Below are 23,887 nucleotides of genomic sequence, written 5' to 3' on the forward strand. Positions count from 1 at the left end.
AAGCAAAGACCAAACACAAAAGCTGTTTCCACCAAAATACTCAGAGCTTCTTTTTAAAGCTCCTATAGTCCCAGAGTTGTGAAACAGAATACTGATGCTACAAAAGCAAACCATCAAAATAAAGACTGATGACTTCGAAAAGGTTATTTCTTAATGCCTGAAAAAAGACAGTCATTAAATGCATGCTACTGAAAGAGCCTTGTTTAACATTTCTCACAGCAAAGGTTCTTGATGAGTGATACATCAGAGTTAGAATGACTCAGCTCAGAAAGCAAATAAGAATAGAGTAGTGAGAATGTTGACATTGCAGAAATCAGGGTCTAAACTAAGTACCAGGCAGGAACTCTACCAAACATGAAAAGGTCTTTACCTATTAATTCAACAGGTCTCTGTACTACAGTGGAAGCATGACAAATCACAGAGAAAGCTGGAGAAACCTTTTTAACCTTTGTGTGATGCAGACATTTATACAGCACAACTAATTTTGACAATTCTATACTGTAAAACCTTTGTTACACCCCTACTGCAAAACATATCCACATGTCTTAAAGATTCATGCTTGGGGTTTTTGTTGCTTGGCCTTTCAGTAAACTGCCTGTATGAGCATGTAACAAATTAAGTGCTGGGAACTTATTCCTTGAAAAGTAGCACCAAGCACTAAACGTTCTGTGTATTTTCAGTGGAAAAGCCACAACTTTTACCCCCAAATCAAAAATGATGGCACAGCTAGGCCCACTACAAATACTTTGGAAAGTGCTATGCCAAGAGAAGGGAACCCTTAAGGGGTTAGATAAAGTACCTGGAGCTTTATAAAGGTCCAGCAGTACATTGAGATCTAAGTATGTATACTTCTTGGGAAATGTTCGTGCATGTACACGCATCTAAAAACTGAAGACATGTCTACATCAGTCACACTCATTAGCTGTCACAGAATCCAAAGTAACACTCTCTTTTTTTCTTCCGCAGTCTTCATCTGCAGCTTCATGGTGGCAGCTCCCATCTTCGGTTACCTTGGTGACCGATTCAACAGAAAGGTCATCCTGAGCTGTGGCATTTTCTTCTGGTCCATTGTGACTCTGTCGAGCTCCTTCATCAGTAAAGAGGTAAGACATCCCACATATGCTCTAAAGACGAATCAAAGCCTGAGAGCTGCAGAGGATTTCTATTAGCGCTCTGTTCCTGTGAAACTCTGATGAGCTAATGATTCTGTTCTGGTCTGGATATGCTTCATGTTAAGGCTGGTGGAATGACATGATACGCTCGTTAAGTCAGACACCCGCTTTGCCTTTGTGGACATTCTCTATGTCTCCCTCCTCTCCCTCCTCTTTCCCTGTCTGTCGCTGGCTACCAGCCAATCAACTAATGAAGGCCCATGTTTCTGACTTGTCTCAATTACAATGCTTTAGAAGATAAGACTGCGCCGTTTTACTGCCCTCTGACAGCTGGATTTAGATTTGATATCTCTAGAAGCCCTGCTGTGTGCATGACGGTGTGAGGCGCATTAAACAACAGCATTAGTCTTGGGGGGCGTTGATGCGCTGCAGGGGTATGCTGCTGCTGAGAGTAGCAATCACATTACAGTAAAAGCCCCTGAATAAATGCATGTATACGTGCGTGGGTGTGTAGACAGACCTCTTATGCAGTTTTGATGAACAGGAGTAAGTAAGGGGTAATGGACAGCAGGCCAGTTGTTATGGAGGAAAGAAACCTCAACAGGGAGATGCAAGGGTCTTGGTGCAGTCTGGAGAGGTTTCTTCCAGCTATAACAATCTGCTCACGGTACATTTTCCCACTTATTGCACAGCCATTGACTCAAGACATCACTAACCTGACATAAAATGTGGAATTGGACTTGATTTATCGATTTAAATTTTTTTCTTGTCCATCTCAAGAAATAGTCCCTCAAATTTTAAAAGCTGATTCATTCGTTGGCCTTTGTTGTTTTTTCTTAGTAGCATTAATAATTCATATTACACTGTTTAATAAATAACTTAAATACGTGTTTAAGAATGCTACATAAATTAAATGAATACATTTGTTTTAATGAATAAAAACATTTCCATAACAGTTGAGTCTTTTTCAGCAAGCCACTATTCATCCGCAGCCTTCAGTTAAACTTTAGCCAGTGTGAGTCTTGTGCATCACGTTAGTTTGGTGTACATAGGAATGCATTTCTCACACATCAATAAAATGGGCAGTAACGGTCACATAGGACTCTGTGGTGAATTCAACTCTTGAATGCATCCTCCACCTTCCTCTTTCTTTCTTTCTTTCTTTCTTTCTTTCTTTCTTTCTTTCTTTCTTTCTTTCTTTCTTTCTTTCTTTCTTTCTTTCTTTCTTTCTTTCTGACTTCAGAATGTGAAAACTGACCAGTCAGAATTGAGTATTCAAGACCACTGTGTAATACTGAGACTCTAAAACACAAATAGTCTGACGTAGCTTGACTGGCAGGGATCTGTGGCATTAGAAGTTGTAGGGTGAATTTATACAGCACGTGGCGTGGCTGCAGAGCAGCGTCATGGAGTCCCACAGTGCCGTCTCTCCGGTGAGTAAGCCCCTTCACTGCCACAGATCTTCAGCCCTGAGCTGTGAAGGGAAGTGACAGCTCTGAGATGTTGACAGTCTCAGAAGGGCGTCCTTAGACTTGAGCGCCCTTTTGACTCATCTGCCAGGAGGCAAGATAGCAACCTAAGCAGGAAATGCGTACTTATGGGTACACTTAAATAAAGGCTTTCTCCTATACTCTGACAAATACCACAATCGCTGCTGGCTTCCAACGAGGAGATGAGGAGTGATCCTCTGTACCCCCAGGCCTTTGCCCCAAACCTTAACTCCATCTTCAAGTCATGTTTCTGAGAGTGTCAATCAAATGACACAAGGCTAGATGTACGTTATGTAACAGCTCTGCGGTGCTGTCGCCTGAGAGATGAAGAGACATGACATGTGATGAAAAGTTAATGACCACTTACAACTGAGTCCTATCATTACGCATGTAGGACACTCTGGGGCACTTTAGAGGGTTTTGCAGCAGATAAAGAATTCAGATCTTATGTAACAAAAATTAGCCACTGATTTAAAGTCAAGTTACACACTATTTTCTGCATGATCACAGGAGATTATCCTCATGAAATCATCAGTTGTAGGTCATCTGACAAGTGAAACATATAGTGGACAGTCTTTTTAAAGTTTTGACCATTTCATTCACTGTTATCTCAATAGGGCGTTAGCATAGAATATCTATATATATCTGTGGCTCTTTTAAAGGGTGTGAATGTTCCCTGAGTGTTATCAGGAAATTCACAGTGCTATAAGTGAGAGAATGTCCTGACAGTTCAAACTTCATGAATCATAGAGTTGTTATTTTTTAAGCTGTCTTAAGATGTCTCTGATTTTCTCATATTAGCATACTAACAAGTGTAAATAGACCTGCTAACATTGCAAGCATTTTAACTGTCAAACAAAATGCCTTAGATTTGTAATTTCAAGTATGTGTAACTCATAATAATAATAATAATAGTAATAATAATAATAAAGTTTATTTATAAAGCACTTATCAAAACAGACGTTACAAAGTGCTTTACATCATAAAACCCCACAATAAAGAGAACAAAGCAGGGGGGTGGGGGGGTATATGGGCTGGCAAGAAAATTTAAGAGCTGAGAAAAGAGTAATAGAGAAACTACTAAAAGCAATTAGAACAATAAAACAATTACAATCAGTAAATCAAATAAAACAGTGAGTGAATAAAAGTAGATTACAAATAAATGTAACATTGTGGATAAAACAATATTACAAGAAGGCATTTCGATAAAAATGTGATTTCAGTTGTGATTTAAAAGAAGATACTGATGCAGCTTGCCTGAGATAACTTCTGTGTAATGTTTATGCAGCCTAGAAAAAAGTAGCATTATCTTAGCTCCTCACAAAGCAGCTAGCATGGCAGTAACCTCTTAGCCTTGTTTTAAAATAGTTTTAGAGCACTTTAAAAAGTAGATTTCAGTAACCCCCTTTTACTCTTTTATCGCTTTGTTGTTTTCCATTTGCCGCTGCAATTTCTAAACCTCATTTTTGTGGCACTTTCTGGCACGGGTGCTATTTGTTGTTGTCACGGCTGCTAGTGTTGCTGTCCCAAGTGGCGGTGACACAAGCTGAGACCGCCATCGTGATCCCACTAAACGGCAGGCCATTAAAGAAGAAGAAGAAAATAGACTGACTGTAAATCAGAGGGAACAATGTGAAAAACACGGCAGCGGTAACAGTCTGTGGTGATAAATCACAAACACAACTGCTCATCTCACAAAAGAAGAGGCAGAGGAAAAACAGTTTACTGAAAACACAAAGAACTGAAAGTGATATGAGTGAACAACACAGTTATTTTTGGATGCATCTTTTCAGTGTCATGTTACATAGAGGTGTGTGAGTGTGGATGGTTGGTGGCTGTGTGCATGACCTAATGACATGATGTCCCATCACCAGCATGAAGCCGGGAGTCACAGCTGAGAGTTCAGGTCAGTGAAGGGACCACAGTGTTAGTGCTGCCTCTGTTTATTAATCTCTGTGCACTGCTCACAAACCCTAGAGAGAGTAATCTTATCATAACCACACAGAGCCCGGCCTCAAACTGTCAGGGCCCCCTATGTGTATGCATATTTTTTAAGGACATTTTAATGTAAAAAAAAAAAAAAAAAAAGCTCTGAAATGTTTGGCAGTCGAAGAATGAAACCTATTTGCAAAAGTTCAACATGCAACTAATTTTACAAATGGGACAAAATGTTACAAATCCTGGTTCAATATTTGCTGCAGTTACCATTTTAGCATGAAGGGAGAGCAGATTTCTTTACAGCATCACGAGCAGACATGTGAGTTCATATGCAGTGAGTAGTAGTTGCCATGGAAACAGTTAACAATCCAGCTGCCTACACAGGATCCCCCGCCTGCGTGCATGCTCCCGTCAAAGCCTGTAAAAGTATTCATCTTTTTTATCAGTTATGTGATTGAAAATGATACCCCACAGTAACTTCGTGTGGATAATTAAACAGATTAAAATGCAGATGATGTGATGCCTTAGATAATTTCATTAAGTCTGACTATTGTGTTGATCAAGGCGACCTCCTCCACAGTTTTTGGACCTTGTGCAAAAAAAATCTGAGCTGAAAGCAAAGACTTTTTGGACTGAGGTGGCCCAACTTACTTATGCAGACACATCATAAAATGTATGTGCGCAAGCATGAATGAATAACATATATTGGACTGTAGTTCCCACCAGTCATATGTACTGTAGCTACTAATATTAAATTGTCATACAGATGTTATATTCCAGGGCTGCACGGTGGTGCAGTGGATAGCGCTGTTGCCTCACAGCGAGAAGGTTCCTGGTTGGAATCCCTGGCCGGGCAGGTGCTTTTCTGTGTGCAGTTTGCATGTTCTCTCCGTGCATGCTTGGGTTCTCTCCAGGTACTCTATCTTCCTCCCAAAAACATGCTCACAAGGTTGATTGATCACTCTAAATTGCCCGTAGGTGTGAGTGGCTGTCTGTCTCTCTGTGTTAGCCCTGTGATAGGCTGGCAACCTGTCCAGGGTGTACCCTGCCTTCCGCCCAAAGTCAGCTGGGATAGGCTCCAGCCCCCTGTGACCCCTAATGGGATAAGCGGTCAAGATAATGGATGGATGTTATATTCCTGTGCAGAATTTTGTGATTTTAAAAGGCAACACATCATCTGCTAATCTCAACTATTGAAGGACTCTGAATTTAAAGTACAAACATAAAGATATGTGCCACAACAAAATGCAAAGAAAGCTCATTGCAGTATCTTACAGCACATTCATGTAAGCTCCGCCTCTCTATACAGATTTTGGATAGGTATATCTAAAAGGGGGGGCCATGCTAACCGTTTCCACGTCTCTGGACTTCTCCCTGCCTGAAGCGCAAGTTTCAATGGTGTGAGCTCTTTATACATGTGATGTTATGAGTGACGTTTGTCTATTTATTTTCCAGTCATGTGTGTCAGTTTTTTTGGGAGTGACTCAAATTATCTGCAAGATAGAGCTATCACGAAATACATGTGACTTTCAGATTTGCTATTTATAAATGAGGCTCAAACTGACTTGAATAACACAAAACTGACCCAGTAAACTTGAAAGGCTGAAATCTAGTCATACCATAGTAACTACATTATAAGCCTGATTTTATAATGTATATAATGTTAACAAACTATCAGTGCAACACCTTTTAAACAAGGAATTCAGTTCAGTGCTTTACAGTTAATAGAAAGAATCAGTAAAAACAAGAATAAAGTGCCATAAAATGTGTCGTATGGAAACTGAGACATGATCAATATCAATGTTAAAGATTGGATTACTTTAAAAAAAAAAAAACATCAATTAAACAAAGTACATTGAATGCATAAGAAGTGGAAGCAAAGACTTTCACAGACCTGCTTCTGAGAAATTGTCTTGGGGCTCGAGGTAAAGTTAAAAGCTGTTTTTCACTTTAATGAAAAGTTGGTGAGGAAAAGACCTCCGACCAAGAGAAATGTCCGTTGCGTCAGACAGAAACTTTCCTGCAGAACACGATAACAAAGCTCTTCAATCTTTCTGTTTCTTTGCTCTCTCTCTTTCTCATTCTCTCTCTGCAGTATTACTGGCTGTTCGTGCTTTCCAGGGGACTCGTGGGTATCGGAGAGTCCAGCTACTCCTCCATCTCTCCCACCATCATAGGAGACCTGTTCACTAACAACAGCCGCACTATGATGCTCTCTGTCTTCTACCTGGCTATCCCGCTGGGAAGGTAAGAGTCAGACACATCCTGTACTCTCAGAACAGACATCACCGAGGTATTAAATCTATAACTGTGACGCCATAGCTTGGTCCTTTATCATTTCCTTTTACCCCGCTGGTTGTTCAACTGTAGGATCGCAGTGAAATTAGGAGAATTAGCAAAGATAATTTTAATTATCCTCACACAGAAAAGGTCAGGCTGCTTCTATCTTGCTCTCTCTTTTATAGCCACAGCCACACAAAGAGCTCAGGGCCTCTGCAGAAAGAAAAGCAGAACTTACAATTGGCAGTGCAGAGCTTAAAGGAGAAGAAGAGGGAAGCTTTTTGGAGATGTGGCGTTGGGAGAGTGTGGGAGTGGGAGGTATTATTAAGCTCAAATCTCCAGCCTTTTCAGTTCATTCAATCAGAAAAAAGGCCACAGGGAGAAAACAAACAAAGTAAAGTAATAAAAGATGAATGTGCTGGTGGATGCAGCACAGGAGCCACTTGAGGTTTATCGTTCTATACAGTGCTTAACAGCGTGTGCTCGAGCTTCTACATGCTGTTTTCCAGCTACCTCATGCAGAATCACATGCAAGGAAACAGGCTGCGGTCTCTCCAACACTGTGAAAACACCAAATTTACATAAAACATGTCACTTGGAATTGTTGTTGCAGAGAAAACCACAAGGATGAATGGTTATGCAACTTCTAATATGTTTTTAATGGAAAATGAAAGACAATTGGAGAAAACCAGCAAAGGAAATAGTCTAAACAACCCTCTGAGTGTTTGTGTTATGAGCTGCCAAAATGTTTGGGTCACCGTAAGCTGCCCGGCAACATACACAGATGAAGGTGACAGAGTGGGCTTCAGTAAAGTGCAGCCAAACATCCTATCCAGTCTCCCACTTGTTTGTCTTTTCCAGGGTTGTTATGACCGTTTCCAGGAAATGACCTCAGAAATCAGACAGGAAATGGATTCTCCCGCTCGCTCCTGCCATCATTTTTCTAAACTTCTCCTTTCAGTCAGGTTTCTGTGCTCCATGTGTTTGATGCAAGCATATTTTTTCATGCCCTTGTTTTATTGTTGGGGTTGAACTTTTCAAACCCTCGCTGTGTTGACGCTGATAAGATTAGCTGTTAGTCACTCACTGGAAATATCATATGCTGTCTGCGCCCGTTTATACTGCGTTGTTATTTTGGGAGAACTAATCATGGACTGCAGACTGTTTCCCCCCTGTGCTCTGAGTGGGCAGGAGTATGAGTTTTTGTGGGTAAATCCAGTTAAACATGTTTTGGCCCTCGAGCAGCCATTACTGATAAGCAACCACCGATTATCTACCTATTGTTGCAATCTGCTATTCGAATGGAAAGCAGTAACTCTTGGCCAGAGGCTGTACACGTGCAGACAAACAGGTTTCCTGAGATATCAGGAAGCCAGATTATTTTTTACGGAGTTTAGTTTTATTTGCATGGGAATAATATTACCTGGGGACACTTTACTGACATTTCTGACTGATAATACTGAAGTGTTGTACTTTGAGGGGTTTGGACCAACCACAAAGAACACAGTTTCCAAAAAAAGGCATAAATAAGACTGTGAAAACACACAGCCTCTAAAACTCAAAGTGAGCTCCTCTACTCCATTTTGGTCCGATAAGTGTTCACGACCCTAAAAATGTTCTGTTTTTTTTACAACTTAAAGCTCCTCTTAGGAACTCTTTGTTTGGGTCAGTTTTACCTCTCACATTTTTTGCTGCTTATTTCCCATACATGTATAAGTCATATTGAAAAATCTATTTTGCTCCCTGTATGCATGTATTGCTCTTTGTGAACATTAGCTGGGAAAAAGGCAGTTATTTCAGCGTGCTGTCTTGCTGTACCATTGTACCGATACAATGGTTGAGGCATCAAATGTTAAAATTTAGACAATTTCTAACCCCTGCTGATGGTCTCAGTCGCGTTTGCAGCTCAGTAAGATGCATCTCTGTTAATTTCACTCTGTGTCATCACCTTTAAAAGTCCTTTAACCCTTCAAAAAAAAAAACAGTTAGGCTGTTTCTAAGGGCCAACTGCTCATACCATAAACTTTTGCTGTAGTGAAGTGTTGAGGCCCATTGTAATGTTTTTTCACTGGGCTCAAAAATCCCAGCAGCGCCCCTGGCTTTGAGACAAAGACATCAGCATAAATTAACTGTTTAACAGCAGGAACCAGCAAATACCTGTCATTAAAAAACGAGACAAATTATTCAATGCAATAGAACCAGTTTGTCTTTTGTCAACTGAAGACAGCTCATGTGTCAGTAATAGCTAACAAATATTAAAGACCAATCAGCTCAGCATTTACATATTCATTACAGTCTTTGAAGATACTAATAATAACACTCTTATGCAGCTATACCTTCATACCTCTACTGTTTGAATCCTCTTTGTCCTTTAAATGCTGATGCTATCTTGCAGCTGAGGCTCATCACAGCATAGGGGTCCCTTTCATTTGATCTGATGTGATCTAGCAACATTTCCCTCGAAGCACTTCAGTGTTATTTCCCCTTTATAGCAACAAAAACATCCATTAAATCAAGTGAAATGGGATGAAATCCAATAGAACTGGGACAACACACAGCCCTCAGCTATTACAACAATGTTAGCTCAGTGTCCAGTGTTTGCTCAGGGGTGGTAACTTTGCACCTGCATTTTGTGACTACATGCACAAATCACACGTCCACAAATAGACCGGCAGGCCAAGTTACTACCGGTGCTTTGATCAGTTCCACTGTCAGAAACTCTCCATGTCAAGCACCCAAATACTCAACACTGCTTAAATAACACTACAAGCAGGATGTGTGTACTGTAGGCGTGAGATTAAGTGATGGAAATGACAGACTAAGCTAACTTAGGATGCTGACTCATACATTTTATAAATAACATAGACCTTTAGGAGCAATTCAAAGAAATGTATGTGATGTGTTGTGTTTCTGTCTCTCTGCAGTGGTTTGGGCTACATCCTGGGTTCCAGCGCCAAGGTGGCTGCAGGAGACTGGCACTGGGCACTAAGGGTAAGGAAATTATCATCATTTAACCCGAAACATGCGCACAAACATGCACACAAACATGAACACAAAGGTCCACTTTTGCAGGTCACTGATGGGTGGCAAATATGTTTTTATAACCTGAAATGTAAGCTAATGCTCCTTCTGATTTTCAATTTCTTTGTCATTGCTGATCAATGGAAAACATCCCAATAAGTCTCCTACCTCTAACACCTTTAACATTTGCATCATTATTGCATAATTTGAGCTTATGACTGTGAACATGCAAAGTCAGAGGAGAATGCCACTGTGTGAATTTGGTCAGGCTGAGGTGTGAAATGGATCAAGAGCCCGAGGGAGTCAGTGGTGGCAGAAGCACTGCAGGGACACATACAGAGTGACAGGCGGTCCAGGCCCTGACATGGTCTGAAAGTGACACAGCAGACAGAGCTAAGAGCTGGACATCTCTCTACATTAGTATTAGCATCAGCTTTGAAAAACTTTACTTAAAAGAAGTCTTTCTAAAAAATGTTGCTGAAAGCTCACCTCTTCTGTTACCTGTTCAAGCAAAGCTGTCCGTCATAGTGGTGCTGTTCTGATCCAGGGCTTGCAGAAAGGAAAGTGGATTTCTATTAAAAATCAAGGCTGACTCTTGATTTTTTTCCCTCAGTGGTTGTAAACACATTTATCTTTCATTGCACTTTAAACACAGAGGTCATCTCCGGTGAAGTGGAATAAATGTTGTCCTCAGTCAGTGGACATCAAGGTGTCTGTAGCTCCTCAACTATGAATAACTGACTTCCTGAGCCCAGGAATTCAGTTGCACATAGCTTAGGCTTTTCTCTATGCCAAATACTGACTGCATGTCCTTGGTACTTTCAGGGGTGCTAACTGTACTGTGGATTGTGATTTGGTGAACCGATGTGTATTTATGTCAGAGAGTATAAACAAACAGTGAGTACAGGACCAACCACAGAGCAGTAACCACCAGTTAACCATTACATCTGCAAAAATAACAGTGTCTGTTTTCAACAATGGGGAACAATGGAAGGTTTACAGCTGGGAAATGATGACGTCCATGGAGCCATGGAAAGTAGAAAACCATCTGTAAAAATGTAAATGTAAACCAGAGAAGGCAGTAAGGCCAAATCCCAATGCCCTAATTTGCATCTCTAGATTGTGACTGCACTGTACTTTGTCATTGTACATGATATTCATCTAGCTTCACATACAGGGTAAGGACATGTCTTCATTGTCAATCAGAAATGGTTGATTGCAGATTTGTCTTTATCGATCATTGAGTTAGATTCTCTAAAGTCAGTGTTATAAAGTTCCAGTTAAGTTGTCCTCCACAGATAGAACACATTCATAACATCCGGGGTGTTGGGATACAGTCTTGTGTACACACTAGGGATGCACCGATCCTACTTTTTAGGTCCCGATACCGACATCGATACCTGGGCTTTGGTATCTGCCGATAACGATACTAGCCGATCCGATCCTGGTACTGATTTAAGAATCTCTATTCCTTAATGTGAGGATAGAATCATGTTTTGGCAACTTCAGGCTTTTCTGACTTGATGGTGAACTGTACCTGGATTCCAAGTGCTAAACCAGAGGCTGGAATCCCTTAATTTCAAGGATCTGGAAAAATTAAATCCAATAACCTGTCCGTTTTTTCATACTTTGAATCCATTAATACAAGGTTTCTTGCTTCTTTGCAGTAGGCTACAGCTGACGTAAACTTCTTCGTGTGTAGAAGAAGAAGAACTCATAGAACTGAGAAGAATAGATCTGCCATATGGATCGGCATGCCCAAACTTGAACGTAACTCTTGTGATTTTAGACCAACTTTTGAAATTTGTCTGTGACTGCTTGAAATGTCCCTTGTTGTAAGGCCAGCAAAAGGTGACAGAGAGCAGGACTATGTTTTGTTTTATAAGATGTCAAAGTGAAACATTTGTTTTCTTTTACTAGCTTACAAAGAGCCCCAAGGGTAATCTGAAGCATTAAGGCAGATTTCTCTGATTAAGAGCTAATTTCAACCATCAAGAGAAATTTGTCTAGATTTCCGAATTTGATGGAAAAAAAAATCCCCACTTCACTGTGTTTTTGCAGTAGCACACTTGCTGTAAACTTAGGAGCAAACACAGGGTCATAAATCATTGTTGTCATAGCACTTTTTTATTAGGACTCCACTGAGTGCTTTAGACAAAGCATTTAGCAGTGAACAGCTCTATAAGTCATACCAGCAGTAGGAAGGTCTAACAGCACTCCCCAGGAGCTGCTGCCTTCAGGGTCAGCCTTTAAATCCCTAAAACAAATTATGACCTGATGAACCTTTTGGCATTTAAAGTAGGACATGCAATATTCCCCCAGTGTGTCGTGTTGGAGGAGATCCCTGGACATGCCAGCTCACGGGGTTAAAGGAAACACAAAGTCTTTTTGTCTTGGTAGAGCATTAAAAAAAAAAAACAGCACAAAGAGCGGGGTGTTTTTTTCCACGGCAGCCACAATGACATTCCCATAAAACAATCTCAAACCCAATTAATCACCGATGTGGCATGCAGAGGAAAACAAATACCAAGACATGAAACGGGCTCTCTGTGGCGGTATCCTGCTTTAAGGAAAAAACACAGCAGAGCTTCCGTTTGTTTTCGCCAAGCGTGTTCCAGAGACCTTCCTTGTTTATGAGACCTTCCTTGGTATGAAGAAGCAAGGGGGGTGCATTGAATTAAGGAGCACATGCAGGCAGTAGCTAATTTGTTTAATTGCAAACCATCCATAATGGAAGTTTGCCCTGTGAGGGTCAGGGTTAAGGGTCACAAATTCCTGGTGCCTCTTTGAGTTATTATGCAAGGTCTTGAGGAAAAAACAGATCTGTATTTCCTTTAAGTCAAGCTTTGTATCCTGCATTAAAAAAACTACTCATATTATTTTTTCCTGAAGATGTTGTTGCAATTAGGTTACTCCTCAAAAGCAGGAGGATTTTGAAACAGAGGCATAATACAGGAGAGGAAATAATCAGTGTAATGCTCACACCTTTGGGACCATAAACACTGTGTTGAGATGCATTATGAGCAACATTATGAGCCACATCATTTTGCAAAATTACTCCCTCAATAATAAACTTGAGGACACACTCATTTCCAACATGCTTTTGCATATAAATGAGCTACAAAATATAATATCATAAATTTCCCTTGACAGACGAAATTGGTTTCAGCTTTTGTGTGCATTTATATCACTCAAACAAATCCTCTCCCACACATCCCATCCTGTCTTTTGTCTTTGTCTCGCCCTGAAAGAAAGACACACACACATGCACAAACACGTTACCTTATATCCTATTAAAGACGACAGTGAACATAATGGCAGATGAGTACTTGTAAGGGCTTCACCTTGGTGCTTACAAAACAGCAGCCAAAAGCTCTTCTAAAGTCTTGAATGCTTGTACACACATAAAGGCATGCACACACACACACGCACAAACACACTATGCCAGCAGAGTGAGCAGAGGGAATGTTCGTAGCTGCAGATGGCTTGTATAGGATGTCAGGCGTATCGACAAACACAGTCAGTGGCCATCTATTCAGATTGTAAACACACTGTTCTTTGTTCTGAGTCTTACGTCTGTACTCAGACAAGCCCTGCCCACTCTGAACATCATGTCACTTTCAACTCAAGGTCTCATAGGTCTTTGTTTTTTCTTGCAGGTGTCTCCAGTTTTAGGGATCACGGCTGGGACTCTGATCCTGGTCTTCGTGCCTGAGCCAAAGCGAGGCAGTGCCGACCAGATGGGTGGACGCCTCAAGACCCGTACCTCCTGGGCCTGTGACATGAAGGCCCTCGCCAAGAAGTAAGCTCCAGGGATAACATATAAGATATATTTATACCAATAAACGAGGGAAGACCACTAAAAACAGCAGTTATTCCCGAGCAGATCACTAACATTTCAGCGCAAACTATCAGCTGGCAAAAACATGAAAAAAATAATAAAATGGGGGGGAAATCACTTAAAATGAGCTGAATAAAGAGTTGCCAAAAGAAAAGGGAAATTTAACGTGCCAAGTCTTTTTTAAAGGAGTAAAAATAGCTTGGGTAACTGAACCCACACATGTCCTAAAAGTGAATTTTTCTGAATAAAAATCTACATTTTGGTTAGACTTCTTCATTAGTTTTCTCAGTTAATGTGCCAGTTTGGCGACTGTGGGCACCATTGTTTAGAAAAAAGGCTTTATGTCCTGGAGTTCACAGAGAAAGATAAAATATTATGCTAAAGATAAGTTAGTTTGTCCATATATATCCACGCTAAACAAACTAATGTGTTTGTCTTAAAAATAGCATCATAAAGATACCTTTGCCAAATTTATATACGAGTGTCAAACACCATTTTTTAACTGACTCAAAGCGTTTCAGCTCAGATATGAAAAGTGTCTTTGTTCTGTATGCTAATAGGAATACAAAGTAGTGCTCTGATGTAAGACTGGCATTATGAACAGTGACTTCAATTAGGCTGTTTCTGGTAATTATATAAAGCACAAAGTTTGAATAATTATGAAATCCTATTAATGATTTAGAGGAAGAGCTTTACATCAATGAAATGCTCTCAGGTAAAGACTAAGTGGTAAAAACACAAATGAAAAACACACAATTCATGTCTCATCTTACTTATATTTCACTTTTGCAGTGAAACAATTTATCTTCTGCTTGCGAACTGATGGATGTCCAGCATTGTGTACTGCATATTTTTAAAGTAGCAACTAAAGGAATGGAAATGTCAACGCCACTGTCAAACAGCTACAACACTGGTGAACTGTGAGGCGAGCTTTGCATCAATGACACTGTAGACCCTTGTTTTTATACGATCCATGGGCTACATTTCTTTTTTTAACCATTTTATAACTATTAGACATAGGTACAGCAGTGTACCCACGCAGGTTTATGGGGACTATTTCAAGAGAGCAAACACATATTCATCCCTGAATCCCCTGTGACCGTGAGCTGTACACGCTCTGCCACATTCACCACCTATGGAAACATGAAAAGTGTAAAATAGCATGTTATTTTTGTCTGCCATATAAAACTGTCAGCCTTCACTGCATGGTATTTCAGTTTACATACCATGCAGCACAAGACTCTCATTTTCTCACCTCTGAGGTGATGCTAATCTCGTCCAACCAGATTATCTACCAAACTCCTTTTCTAAACCCCTATTATCCGTCACAGTTTATCAGATTAAAGAGAGCAGAGAGGTGAGATGCTTGAGATTGTCTGACAGAAAACAGTAGCTTGTTTATTTTTCGTCTTTTGTAAGCCCAGATAATCACCTGTTGGATTTTATTTGTGTGGTTTTCTCCTTGGATAGTCGGAGCTACGTATTCTCCTCCCTGGCATCGGCGGCGGTGTCCTTTGCAACAGGTGCATTTGGCATAATGATTCCTCTGTACCTGGCCAGAGCACAGGTGGTGCAGAAGACGGCAGAGGCCTGTACCAAAGAAATCTGCAGCAGCACAGACAGGTAAGAGGGAACTGAGTGGGCAAAGAGTACCTGGATTTTAATTTGCCTTTGCTTTTTTTTTGGGCTGGTTAATCTGACACCAGAATAATTTTATTTTATACTACACTGGAAAAAATCCCCCTCCAAAAACAAGAAAAAAAAACTTATTTCAAGGTACTTTTACCTTTTTACCCCAAAAAACTGCCAATAAAACAAGTGAAAATTTGCTTGGTAAGATTCCTTAAAATAAGACGTAATATTTAGAAAACTGTGATCTTAAAATTAGCAGGGGAAACTTATTTAAAGCAATATTTTACCAGTATTTTAAAGCTTAGTGTCTCAGAATAAGCCAGGAATGCTAACAATTAGTATTTCTCCATTAAAAAAAGATTTTTGCACTAATACAGTTCATGTCACCTTCTTCATTTGAGATATATTCACCTTGATTTGAGTTGTATTATAGCAGCACTTTTCTATGGTTAAGACCATCTTGAACTTGAAATAAGATTACAAAGTTTAATTTGAGCATTTTGAGATATAATGTCTTCTCATAGTTTGCTGGATATACTAATATTCAGTCATGTTGTTTTTTAGGATAAGCCAGCTATGCTCAAAAGTAGGTGTTTCATTGTGTACCTAGTTTGAGGATGTATATTTTTATCGGATTTAGAAGAAATAGTGCCTGAAAACTGTAACCCACGCTTTAAAAAAACCAACTTTTCTTTCTTTCTTTCTTTCATCAATGGAGCGGTTTCCTGATAGATTCTCCAATAAAATGCATTTACTTAAATCAAGTAAAGGGTTTGTCTTAAATCAAGATTATCTGTCCTCTACAAGTAAGATCTCAGCTTGAAAAATGTATGAAATGTAAAATAAACCTTGTTTCTTCTAAGTTACAACTCCAAACAAGATATTTTCAAGATTGTTTGACTTAACAAGATATTTAAGATGCATTGTCTTAAAACAAGTCCCTCTATCTTGCTCAAATGTTACTTGTTAAGTAAATTTCTCTGAAATCAAGTTGGATAAGACATTTTGACTAAAAATGAGACAATTTCATTTGGTTAGATTTTTAGTTTTTGCAGTGAATGTATGTAAATATATATAATATTATAATCCTGAATCATGACAACCTACTGAGTTTGTATGTGGGCAAAAAGCAGCTGAAGCTTATTTACTGGGATGTATGGACAAAGAACTCGCATTTAAGACCTCTCAAAAGTATAACTAACACTTTTACAGACATTTTATGATTTTTAAGACCTTATGTGACACTTTGTCAAGGATTCGAAAGAACCCTGACTCTTCAGCTTTATTTTTCAGTACCATTTGATTCATCATCGCAGCATTATGTGGCTACCTGTGAGGTATATATGCACGTGCATTTGTGGCTTTGTATTAACAGTTTTCCCCCTCTTTTCTCTGCTCTCCTGTCCAGTATAATCTTTGGTGCGATCACCTGTGTGACGGGTCTGTTGGGCGTCGTCATCGGGGCAGCCACCACGCGCTTTTGCCGCCAGAAGACCGAGAGAGCCGACCCTCTAGTGTGCGCCGTCAGCATGCTGGGCTCGGCCATCTTCATCTGCCTCATCTTCGTGGTGGCAAAGAAGAGCATTGCAGGAGCTTATGTAAGAGACATTTCCTGTTACTCTGTTGTATATACTGTTGTGTCTGCAGTGGAGGAAGTCGAATTCAATGGTGCTGTTGCTCCCCTACTTCCAAGACTTGACCTTCCCCAAAATGAAAAATGTCCCTCTTAAAGAGTGGTATTAGTGTGTTAATTATGGATTCGCCTCAGGGGAAGAAAATTCGATCGAAAAGTGTGCTAACTAATCTAACAAGAGAAAGTTTAAAGAAGTTTATCAGGTGGGATTAGTGTTAAAATGAAGAATTATACAAGCTTCTTTCAGGCCCTGATGCAGTCATAATAAATAGCTTTAATTGTAGGTTACACTGAGATGCCTCAGGAGCTGCTGCTGGTGGCTGAAGCTCAAAGCTTGTCCGTCCAAAAGTTTAGGGTCACATTCAAATCTGCAGAGATCTCGTGTGTCTAATTGCCTGTAAAGCAGGAAAGGGTGCAACTTAACAACCGCTGCCCTGAAACAATGCACTCTAAGCTGCCAGACTTAACAGGACCACATTTTTTAACCTCTTATCAGGAAACAAAGGAATAGGAACTGACTCTCAACAAGTAATGAAGCTGGAAAGTTGGAAAGATTAGAAAATATTTCCCATGAAAGGGAAAATAACAAAGAGGCTTCCGTATCCTTGCCCTGGTTTTGCATGTCTGGCCCCTGACCTTTAGGCATCAGTAACTGAGTAAAGCAGAGGCTTATCTTGTTTTTATGTTCAGGAAAACTAACAAAAGATTTGAAAAAAAAATGCTTTAATATAATGGCAGTATTACAGCAAACAGTATTTCCCAAAAAATAACAATGAAAAAATGTATCAATAACGCCTCCATGCTCGACATACTGTAGTTTTGCAACAGCTGCTCAAAACAGTAGTTCCTAAATTACACATAATCACTCGCCCAAGAAGTGATTTTGACTTAATGAAATTCAAATTTTTATGAACTCTGACAAGGTCAAAGGCGCACATTTATCAGGTGTTTGACAGAGGCATGACTCAGCCAATTAGACCTGAGCTGCACAAGTATCCATGTTAATGACATGATTACAAATCTGTCCAACTCAATTTGGGACAAGGGCTGCGTGACAGAAAGGTCCAGAGCATCAAAAGTACACACTTTCTTCAGTCAAGTTACAGACACTAATGTAAAAAAAGGCAACAGTTTTAAGTTAATGCACAAATATTTTCTTTACTGATGTAAAGAAGAGATGGCTACTGGAAGTGCTACTCACTTGACTCACTCACCAACGAATGTAAGTTAAAAGTAGCTTCGTGTTGGAAAGGCTTCTTGCTGTGTTTCCATTTAAAAATCATCAATGTTGTTTTTTCCTTGGGGTACATCAAAGCTCCTGTAAGGAGTTTTCAGATGAGCTATAATAGCAAATTGCACTATCCAGAATAAGATGAAGTATTTCTATTTAGTAATTTTGAATGCCTTTAAATGCTGCCACATGTTGATGCCAAAACATTGTGTTTCAATGTCGTACCTCTGGCTCTAATCAGGCTTCAAACATGTCTTCAGTCTTCTCAGGCTCCTCTACTGTACAGTAGTAATTCAGTGTACAGTACAGCAGGAGTTGTAAGTGATCGGCTCAGATTTCCCGGCGAATCACTGACAGATGTGTATCATTATAAGGCGTGACGTGGCGGTAACGGTTGGTGTTTCTTTGCCGGGGCCGATTGACCCCTTGCAGCTGCTGTCTCATCAACGCACGGCTAATCTGAGGAGAGGGTCAGGCTTCTCTCTTCAAGAGGCAACATGTCGGTCACGGTGTCTGGTTCACAGCTCTCACAGCAGACGTGTCTACACCTCTCGCTGTCAGACTCCCTCTGAAGCTCTCTGTACTGTACTGTAGGTCTGACACGCCGGCAGAAGGGTTATTCCCCTGGCAGGAAACACACATCAAACCCACCGTGTTAAACCGTGCCAGACCAAACCAGCTGATACAGATACAGTAGATTCCACTGCAACCAAATCCCTCCAGGGCTGTTTTTTTTTACTGGAGTGGCCAAAAACACCAGCTGCTACATACAGAAGCCTCCATGTCCTACCCTGCATGTCATCTCCACTGTGGTGTTTAAAGTTTACATTTTCTGTCCCACCCAATCAGCAGCAGTACATAAATTCAAATCTTGCAGCTGGATCTTAACTGCACATCCAATACAAAGCGGTGAGAAGAATAAACAGCCCTTATCATCTTGAGCTTTTTTCAGCTCCAAGGCTCGATGGAACCAAAATGAAAGCCTGCACCTCTGTGTATAATTGGGCCACAGCATAATAACATGTTTTTAAGCCACAGCAGCCAAAGCACTTTTATTCAGCCGTAGATTCCCACACGCAGAAGCAATATCTGCATCCTCCTCTTCTGGCTCCATTTCTGGTTAGCAGTCTTTTGTGCAGAGGAAATGGGCGGACTTTAATTAGCACCACTAAATGGAATATTTTTTTCTACTTTCTTTATTTAGGTCTGCATCTTCATAGGAGAGACGCTGCTTTTCCTGAACTGGGCCATAACAGCAGACATTTTAATGGTGAGTAGTGAAAGTCTGTACTTATCCACTGGGTCTCTGGAAATTCCTGCAATTAACTGTAGCAAAAAATAGTCATTTAATTAGACAGAGTTCTAATTTAGTAAGATGGATTTGTCATAAACTGAATAATTAATGGATTTAGCCTCCCTGATGGCAATCATTGGTTTGTCAACTGACTCAGCAAACCAATGGTTAAAGCTTCAAGTTTGACATTTTCACTGTCACAATTTTTTTCATGAGCCAAATTTAACCCAGAATGAACAAGAGGGTGGAGCTGGGAGCAGCCGTGGGTTGACAAACAACAGGCGAGCAATACATGATAAAGCTACACAGTCTATGCCTGTGGGTAATTCAGTGGTTGACCAATAGGTTTGGTAACAACAGTGTGGCCCACAGCATTGTTGTTGTTGAAGGAGCTGAAAGGTGTTGTTTATTTGTTTAACCTAAGAAGCTAATAACATTTGAGGAATGTAGCAGCTCTGCTACCTGCTTGCCAAAATGACTTCTGATTATTAGTAAGCATAATTATCATACAATGAGCCTTGATATCTAACGTCATAGCCGGTGACAACTAGCAGACAGCCATCAGCTCCCATCTGTCATTCATAGCAATACAACCCTGATTTTAGATAATTATGAGTATTTATATAAACTCAAAATGTCATCATATAAATAGTTATCCCTATAAAGGTGTTATGAATGGTGAAACTTTTTAAAGGAACTAAAACCATCATATGTACCAGGCTGTAATGAAGTTTAATTCTGCTGTGAAGTTGGGATTTTTATCATGGTGACTGATGGGGATTGACTCACATTCGGAGTCATCATCAAGAGGACATTTGGGGAACTGCAGTTTTTGGCGCTTCTTCTTAGGTGTCATTTTTCAGCTCCTGTTATGGACTACTCATCAGAACAAACAGAGGGAAGCCCTTTATCTGAAGTTTGTATCTTAAAAAGGAAAGATGAGGTTATATGAGCCATTTCAGTCAGTTTCACCAAGCCTATTAATTCATCATTAGGATGGAGACTGTGGTGTGTCGAGACAGAGACAGACCATTAGTGACATTTTCTCTTTGACTGGCAGGTCTGCCTGGTGTATTCTGACCCTGTGCAGTGGGATCTGCGTTCATAATTGAAGAGTTGTTTTAACATGGCTCTGTGAACCTTCTACCTCTGTCTCTTTATCACCTTACATCATCTCATGTATTTTTCACCCTCTGTTTATCTCTTTGCAGTTTGTCGTCATCCCCACAAGGCGAGCAACAGCAGTCGCCTTTCAGAGCTTCACCTCTCATCTCCTGGGTGACGCAGGGAGTCCGTACCTGATAGGCCTGGTAAGACTCTCCAAGAGGCAGCTCTTTGTGGTTGACTGGTGTGTTTGAAGGGGGATTTATATTTAACATACTGCTTTCGCCGTCTGTGTAAGTACCCCATTCATACTCAGGATGTTTTCAGACACCCGTGCAGCTCTTGCTTTAAGTGAGCCAGTGCAAAGTGAGGAACAAGAGGAGCTTTTAGCACACGTCTCAGGAGGGCTGGTGAACCGAAGTGTGATTTCAGCACTGCTCTTCAGGCTGTCGGTGGTGTTTTCTAGTAAAAGTTCTCAGTTACAAGGAGGGGCTGATTTTGATGAGGAGGCTGAGGGATCCTTACAGGGACACTCAGGGTCAAATACACTCTCCAAAAGACCATTTTGTAATTCCCCCCTACTCTTCAAACTAGCACAAGCATCAGCCCAAGGAATATCACTGAGGAGGACAGGTGCTGTTTGCTGTTCACTGGAGTGTGAAACAGGATCTACCTCAGATTATCAGCCAGCATTCATTCATTCTTAATACACTATGAACATATATAAAGTTAAAAAGTAACTCATGACCCACTTTCTGCATGCATCATTTGCACAGCTTCATGGCTGCTTACACCCAGTGTTACCTTCATTCACAGACAAAGAATTGGTGATCTGATAACCGACCGCTGCAGAACCTCAGTGGTCTGCAGGAGTGAAACATGTGCTGTTGATGATTTGCTGGGATAGTTAATCATCTTTGGGGGTTATCAATGACCATTCATAGCTTCGACTTAAAAGTAGTTGCATCTCTGCACGCTAACTTAAAGCTACAGGTACACAAAAATCATGCCAGAGTTTTAAACTTTATGTCCGGGACTTAATGATATACGTTGGTTCTTGTTAGTCGCTGGCAGAGAGCAGACTGTTACAGTGTTATGTGTTTACATTGTGTTTCTCTGTGGTACCCCTGGCTCACTGCCTGGGTCATGTTCACAAAGGGGAAGTGGAAGTCTTTGATTAGTGAATCAACTGATCTTCTGTCGGGCCCTGACAGGCTGGCAGCTGCATTGAAAGTGTCAATTCCTTTGTTTCCTTTGTAAATAGAAATGGTAAACTCTTGTCAGAGCGAATAAAAGGAGCAGTAAGTTATCTCAGAGTTCAGACAAGCTCCGCAAAAGACTAAACAAAACTGGCATAAAGAAACTCAAATTTCTGGGAAACAGAATCTGCTTCAACAACTTCTGAAGTATTGTTTCTGAAGATCAAATAAAACCTAGAGTCATCTTTGATTGTAAAAAAACCCTACGAATACAATTGTGTCATACATTGCTTTGAGGCACAGCAAATAAATAAAGTAAATTAATTAATGAATAAAACAGTCACACCTTCCATTTTCAATCCTCTTTTAAAAAACAGATGTCTTATCTGAGCCACATCTACATAAAGATGAGAAAATATACATTATAGAATGATAACCAAGGATTTAAAGAGGACATCGCTGACACCTGTTAGCTTTAAACCAGATGCAGGTCCTTTAAAAAATCAAAAAGAGCTCTATTAGCAAAATGAAAGGGAAGAATAAGAGGTAGGCTAATTGTGTAATTTTAATGAATATAATAAGATACAGCAATGTCTGATGTTGACATCCATCTGGGGCTGTTTTACCCCAAAATATCTGTCGTATCCCATTTACCATACAGACTGGCTTTATACACGTCACAACTTCATGATGTATAAATCAATATGAAGTTTGTGTTGTACATGAAATTTCATAGGTTTTATTAGACTACATTATGTATCTGAAATCCTCTCTTCTGATTGGAGAAGAATAATCCTGTTCTCTCTTTTGGAGGGATGATTAATCCAGTCCCACTCAAAAGTACTGAACACCAAATACTGACACTTTGATCCAGATCAAGTCTGAGACTGGATTTTGTGATTTCTTACATTTGTTAAATCTTTTTATAATCTTTTTTTGAAGATTTGATCCAACTTGATGGCAGAAATCTGATCAGATTATTCCAAAGAACTAAGTCCAGGTTGGATAAAACAAGCAGTGAAAATATGTCATGAAAGAAGCCTTGGCTCTTAAAGCCTCTGACGGACATTTTCACAGTTTTATTACATTTTTATAGACTTATCAATAAAATAAGAAAGGCCCGGAATATTACTGTGCTTACATTGGGACATGGCATTGACAAATGTCAATAAAGTTCCCTTTGAAAATTCACACAGAGGGAAGTTATAGTCAGAAAATGTGTCGTCAAGGATAAAAATAAAGTACCCTCATCGCCTTTCTGACATGTCAACAGAAACTGAAAATGTAGAAGTTCATAAAAGTATCATATCCTGAGCTAGAGCTGTTGTAACAGATTGCTTTAGATTGAACAGGTGCTCATAATGTCAGGACTGTACCCCCTGTACACTGCACGGCAAACAATGGAGGATCAAGCTTAATTCAGCTTGCCTCCAATAGTTGTGCATCTAAAACATCCGGTCAGAAACCGTTTCAAATTGCACAGTGTATACCTGGCTTAAGTCAAACAGATAATTAATCATTTGTGTCATGTTGGGTTTTCACCTGAAAACATAGATGGGAAAGAGAGGCTATCCTATATTCTTACAAAATCCAAATTATCAGAACACAGCAGCCCGCACACTCGCTGCCACCAAAAATCACTTAAACATGTCCCCTCTGTGAGCCAGTATGTCAATCAGGTTCTCCCTCTAGCCTCCAGGGTCATGACTCTCACAGTCAGGTCTCCTATTCATTCACGAACCCCCAACCAGCAGTGTCCAAAGTGCTCCATTTGCGTCATCTCTCACTGCCTCCATTCCTGGACTGAGGTTTAGCACGCGAGTGTGATGGACATGTCGTGACGCACTCTTCACTCAGGCAGATATACAGTCATCTGTGTGGACTGGCATCATCCTGTGTGTGAGCAAACTGGAGAATCTGGAGAAAAACAGACTGGTGGTTATTACTAAGCAGCCTCAGAAGAAAGTGAGCGATGAGTCAGTCCTTTTGGTTCAAGATTTGGTTTTGACATGTGAACCAAACAGAACACCAGATCATGTATTCAAGTCTTAAAGCTTACTTGATTTTTGATATATTTTGTGGTAAGGCCTGCAGATATTGGTGCCCAAATGC

The 23,887-nt window shown here is 40.2% G+C and overlaps 1 protein-coding gene across 2 annotated transcripts in view; it reads left to right on the forward strand.

Annotated features, from left to right (window-relative positions):
- Positions 1 to 23,887, forward strand: part of spns2 (spinster homolog 2 (Drosophila)) — a 90,909-nt gene that overhangs the window by 49,967 nt on the left and 17,055 nt on the right. For both annotated transcript variants that reach the window (XM_034682932.1, XM_034682931.1), the window contains exons 3-10: positions 967 to 1,103; positions 6,636 to 6,787; positions 9,745 to 9,811; positions 13,501 to 13,643; positions 15,153 to 15,305; positions 16,723 to 16,912; positions 19,383 to 19,448; positions 20,684 to 20,782. In XM_034682932.1, the coding sequence (XP_034538823.1) occupies positions 967 to 1,103; positions 6,636 to 6,787; positions 9,745 to 9,811; positions 13,501 to 13,643; positions 15,153 to 15,305; positions 16,723 to 16,912; positions 19,383 to 19,448; positions 20,684 to 20,782 (1,007 nt within the window). The remainder of the gene's footprint in view (positions 1 to 966; positions 1,104 to 6,635; positions 6,788 to 9,744; positions 9,812 to 13,500; positions 13,644 to 15,152; positions 15,306 to 16,722; positions 16,913 to 19,382; positions 19,449 to 20,683; positions 20,783 to 23,887) is intronic.

Source organism: Notolabrus celidotus, chromosome 5 (assembly GCF_009762535.1).
Source record: "Notolabrus celidotus isolate fNotCel1 chromosome 5, fNotCel1.pri, whole genome shotgun sequence".
NCBI lineage: Eukaryota > Metazoa > Chordata > Actinopteri > Labriformes > Labridae > Notolabrus > Notolabrus celidotus.